This window comes from Austrofundulus limnaeus, unplaced genomic scaffold (genome assembly GCF_001266775.1).
Source record: "Austrofundulus limnaeus strain Quisiro unplaced genomic scaffold, Austrofundulus_limnaeus-1.0 Scaffold72, whole genome shotgun sequence".
Lineage (NCBI taxonomy): Eukaryota > Metazoa > Chordata > Actinopteri > Cyprinodontiformes > Rivulidae > Austrofundulus > Austrofundulus limnaeus.
Genome location: NW_013952474.1, coordinates 1652061 through 1657939, shown reverse-complemented (window position 1 = coordinate 1657939; position 5879 = coordinate 1652061). Strand labels below are relative to the sequence as shown.

General features: G+C 41.3%; 1 protein-coding gene across 1 annotated transcript in view; it reads right to left on the bottom strand.

Annotated features, from left to right (window-relative positions):
• Window positions 1–5879, bottom strand: part of nid2a (nidogen 2a (osteonidogen)) — a gene marked incomplete at its 5' end in the record, with an annotated part of 74313 nt that overhangs the window by 8685 nt on the left and 59749 nt on the right. Inside the window, 5 exon segments of the mRNA XM_014010719.1 lie at window positions 1061–1232; window positions 1311–1440; window positions 4268–4440; window positions 4530–4630; window positions 4712–4841. Of these exon segments, the coding sequence (XP_013866173.1) occupies window positions 1061–1232; window positions 1311–1440; window positions 4268–4440; window positions 4530–4630; window positions 4712–4841 (706 nt within the window).

Here is a 5879-nt window from a genome sequence, read left to right as displayed (position 1 = left end):
GGTTTAAACTGGATATTGACTATTGTTGTATTATTGTCCATTGTTGACAGTCTGAACTATACATGGAAATAATTTCTCATTTATTCTAATAATGTACTCATACAAATACATTTTGGACAGATGTACAACAACTTATAAGACTGAAAACTTGACAAACTATTCAACTTACAGAGAAAGACATACTATGCTTTTTGGATAAAGACTTGCTCTACTTCATCCAATTTCTACTTTTCCTGGGAAAACCATTCACAAGAACTGGTTGAACTCCAAGCCTAACATAATCCACTTCAGCAAAGAACTCTGGAGAACAAAAAGGCAATGAAAACCATTTAAGATCTAGACAGACTTAATGTGAATTTATCTACTTATGTAACCTGTAAATGGATCTATACATTTTCTTTTTTTTTTCATTTGATACTTGATAAAACTCTTACTTTAATCTTTTTTGTTTGATTTATTTCACAGTCAGTCATACACATTGTTTTCAGTTTTCATAAGAGGAGGTGTTAAAACACTGTTTCTATGCAGGAAATACCACGTAGAGCTCAGTTATTGTTTGTTAGTGGTGCTCAGGAACGTGACATTTTATGTTTAGTTGAAGATAAATGAAATGTTGAAATTAAACACAACCATAATGCTCATGTACTCCTCAGGGAAAATGTTTGACATCCCTGATCTAGATCTTCCTGGGTGTTCCATGGTGTTTCCACAGCCAGTAGGATGTATATTTCATCTAGAGTTTTGGATCTGCCCCGACATCTCTTACCAATGGAACATGTCCAGAATACCTCCAAAGGGAGGCTTCCTAATCAGATGAACCCTATCCGAGTCTGGTTACCCTACGAAGGAAGATTCTTTCAGCCACTTGGATCCAGGAAGTGGTTCTTCATGAACCTCATGATGACTGGTGAGGGTTGGAACATAGACTGACCAGTAAATAGAGAGAGCTTTGCCTTTAGATGCAACTCTCTTCACCATACCCTCCTAACTGAAGACGAGGCCCTAATCTATGAATCGAGGTTTTAGTGCTTTAAAAACTATATATTTTAGGCTACTTTACCCGGTGGACGACACCACGATGATGGCTCGAGGGTTGACCAGGTCGGTGTCAAACAGAATTCGTCTCTCGCTGCCGTCCAAGTTGGCGCTTTCGATCACATCGGGGGTGGAGTCGACCCAGAACATCAACCTACGCTTGACATCTACCGCCAGACCTTCTGGACTGACGAGATCTACAAGGAGCAGACAGCTTTGTAGTCTCAGTGCAAAATGTATTGTTCAAACAAAGAAGGGTAAGGGTACATTCTTACTTGAGTTAATGAGTATCTCGGGCTCAGCCCCAGACACCATGGAAGCTCTGTTAATGGTTCTCGCAGACAAATCCGTCCAATAGACTTGATTTTCCTTGCAGTCATAAGCGATTCCAACAACGATGGAGCCCTGGATGTACACAAAGAATTACAGCCGGATCAGTATWCAGTGAACACCTGGTTTTAATAAAGAGCTTTCAGAGGGCTCATCTGTTCACCATCAATCTCTTAAAGATGAGAACAAAAGTTTCGTAAATACGACCGAAACAAAGCCAAAATGTAGAAACAAATCCATGATGGCTCAGAAGCAATAAAGTGAGTTTGGTGCCACCAATGTTTTTAAAAATGATGAAAGACTAAACTCTAAAGATTTATTTGTGTACAACCCAGTGCATTAAAACAGGTTGTGATTATCAAAATTCTTTGCATAAAATGGGACGAAACACAGTAAGACAACAAATAAAAAAATAATTTATTTTCTTTTTGTTGCAAATTGGTTTCTTACAGTCCCAGCCCTTTAAGACACTGGTTACAGATGCTGTTATCACCTGGAAGTCCTTCCAAAGAAGCTGAAGTCGGGGTGTTTTTTTCTACTTCATTTAGAACTACCTTTAATCTTTAACCTGCAACCTAAAGCCACGTCTTACGGCTCGCCCATCTGAGGCTAACCCCTAATTTACACTACATGTTTCTCCGCTCCGGTCCGACCTCTGCAGCAAATACGCAACCATTCTAATCAATGAGTGTATTTACACTGGCTCCGCAGAGTGGCGGTGAGCGGACGGCAATCCTGCAAAATTAGAACTGATCCTATTTTTTGCTGGARGCCGGAGCTGCTGCTCCGGAGTCAATCTACAAAGATCTCATTGAACCAACAGGAAAAGGAACAAGCACAATATCTGTATTTTCAGAATAAGACACCATAAGGCAGAAAAATTTTGTCAAAATCCCAGCTATATTAATCAATATATGGATATATTTCTACACAAATGCTATCAGAATGTATCGTTCTGTTTGGGAAGCAGACGGCAGCATGTAGCCTGAAGCATATGTGTACACACACGATACACGTGGATTTTTTTTAATCAGAAGTTTCAAAAAGACYACAGCGATACAGTTTCAACCATAAATATCAAATGCTTTTATATCTATAGCTGCGTTTCCARTGCAAACGTGCGCAAAACTTTGTCGATATTCTGTTAATGTCGAAAAAACACAGTTTCGGAACTGCAGTGTTTCCATTAAGTAAGAAATGCRATTTAAGTCACGGGTGAACACGTTTGTTCTCGCAATAAGTCATTACAAACATAGCGACGARGGATGTAAACACATATCATARTGCTACCARGACACTAGCGCTCATCATCAGCCATCAGAMGAGAKGTCGGCGTCTGATCGAGGCTTTCGAGMGACAAGCCCCTTATACTTGGGAGCGGCTACGTATGCAGTGTTTGTTGGGGAATTGTAGTTGGTGAGTTTACTACTTTCTTTTACAACTTCAGTGATTTTACTACTACTTCTACTTCCTGTTATCTTCTTCGTCATCGCTGTCTTTTCGCCAGTAGAAACAACTGATTGTTGATCACCTGACTCCCATGATACAAAAAAACTGTTTCCATTGCAGTTTTGCAAAACACACCAATTTCAATACGGCCAAAAAACCACCTTCCTAGCGCAAAAACATTTTGTCGAAAAAAGGAAGTTTTTTCGAAATTGATGTGTTTCCATTGAGCAAATTTATTTTCGAAATTCTAATTTGCACGTTTTCATGYTCAATAGAAATGCAGYGAATGTTTTCAGCTGTGTTTGGAATTCGTCTTTCACAAAATTCATTATTTATTGCTCTGACTTCCACATTTATCACTGGATTTATCTCCTTCCTGCACACGCTCCCTCCTCTGTGTGTCGCACCGGAGCGGAGCTGACGCTGTATAATTTGGGTTGCAAATGAACAGCTGCGAACTGCGCAGCGGWGTGGCATGTAGTGTAAATCCGGGGTAAGTTTTCATCAATTTAAAGGCACAGTGTGTAGGATTTGTGGTTTTCAGCGACATCTAGTGGTTGAGTGGTTGAATCATCCTCCCTGGTCCTCCCCCCGCCCCCCTGCTTTCAAATGCAATAAAATTGCTACGGTGTCTCTCAGGTGTCAAAAACCTTTGATAATTCCAACCACGATGTCTACCAGCAGCTTCAGGGCTAGTGATGTTTCAAGTGGTAAGATTATGAGCTTTAATAAGTAATATTATCCCAGCTACAATGGCAGACAACAAATACTACATTTATAGTATTACAACTAAAACCGTTTTTGACGCCGACACCACAGTTTGTCCTTCCTGAGCCTTCGTAGACAATATGGTGGTGCAAGATGGCGGCTGCTTGTAGGGCGACCCCCGACCATGGAGATTTAAACAGCTTTTTATAATGTAAAAATAATAAAACAAGGTCTTTGTCTGCAATGATTAGACATGTTTTTTATTATTGTCCATCGTGCCTTTAAGGACTGGTGATGGCAAAATTACATTTCTGTTTTGCCCTGTTCCCAATTTATTATCGCTTTGATTCACTAGCAAGAATTAAAACATCTWATCTACAGGGTGAGTCAAAAGCCCCAGGACYAGCTTTATTTGAGAAACAAAAGGGAAAATGAAATATTTGAATACCCCAGCATGTAATGGGTGAAGGGGGTCTATCTGTATCCAGAACATGGCCATCATCTTGACAGCCYTATTATTTATTTCACATTTAGTCAGTTGTACATGTAGTACTTTTCAGTGTTTATAAGAGGACATGSTAAAARGCTGTTTTTATGCAGGAAAAAATATCCTGAGGTTTTTGACCCTGTYTGTTGGTCAATATACTAATTTAAGAAAATCACAAAGCAATCAAAGCAGYCATTTAAGGCAATAATAAAATAAATTTGTAATAATAATATGGGGAAAGATGTGATGCCATCTTACGTGCAGAGTCAACAGTGTTTTGGACCTGGACACCTCCAGTCTGGTCCCGTTGAGCGGCAGTGCTCCTATTTTCTGCCCCTGAGCGTACAGTAGTGTAATGTCAGCATTAGACGGTGGCGTCACATCTGGGCGGGGCAAAGGARGAGTTGTGGGTGGGGTCACCGTTGGGAGGCCTGGATTGAGATTGGGACAAATAAAACAAGTCTAATTACTGAGGGTGGCGATGATGTAATGAGCTACATTGAAAAAAAACTTGACTTACATGCAGGTTTGACTGCATCGTGAGATCGAGTGCCGGAGACTTCRCGTCCGTCCTGGTCTACGCACCAACAGTAGGTGGTCTCTCCATAACACTGGACCGGACTGAGACAACACAGCAGTCAGACCCTTTTTTTTCTTTTTCACCTTGATTTAGTTGTTTGAGAARGCAGGTAGGATTCAAACCTGAACTCTCCATCAGCCTCGCACTGAGGCAAATATTGCTGTGGATCTGGTTTCCCGCCATAATGTTCCATCAAGCTGGCCCTCCATCGCTCACACACGCTCTCAGGGCGGCTGGTAGGAGCTACAGGCTCTGTAGGAAACACAAGCCCCGATATGAGCCAGTAAAATCCTCATTCAGACCTTCTTGTGTTGACATTTTTCAATATTTATCCCACCGCAGACGGTTTTCCAGCTCYTTGAGTTCATCCAGCAGAGTATGAATGGTTCTGTGTTAAACACACATCTTCCCTCAGTCACAACTGTTTACCAGACTGAAGTGCTTTTAATAACTCACTTTAAAAGGAGCTCTGTAACTAATACTGAAACCACTTTAGGGTTCTGTTCATGTTTATTCTGCTCTTTCTCRTCTGTCAGTAAAGTTCTGAGGTCAGAGTGAGAAGAAGGGCAAAAAAAAAAAAAAACACCCAGCTGTGGAAAAATCCTTACAGAAAGTGTCCAGAATGAGCGGCTCCATCAGGAAAGGTGGGTCACAATTTTTACTAACAGAGACATAAACACCATGAATACTTATACAGACAGGATTTTAAAATGCCATTTTCCATCCATCCATCCATCCATCCATCAATCCATCCATCCACCCACCAAAAATCCCTCTAGCCATCCATCCATCCATCAAAAATCCCTCTAGCCATCCATCCATCCATCAACGATCCCTCTATCCATCATCCATCCATCCACCAAAGATCCCACAATCCATTCATCCATCCATCCACAAACATCCATCATCCATCCATCCATTCATCCATCCACCCATCCATTCATCCATCCATCAAACATCCCTCCATCCATCCATCCATCAAAGATCCCTCTATCCATCATCCAGCCATCCATCCATCAACCAAAGATCTCTCCATCCATCCATCCACCAATCCATCCATCCATTCATCCATCCATCCATCAAAGATCCCTCTATCCATCCATCCACCCATCCATCAAAGATCCCTCTATCCATCCATCCATCCACCAAACATCCATCCATCCATCCATCCATCCATCCATCCATCCATCCATCCATCCATCCACCAAAGATCCCTCCCTCCCTCCCTCCCTCCATCCACCCACTAACCAAAACCCAGAGATATTTAAACTCCTCTGCTTGGGTCAGAAC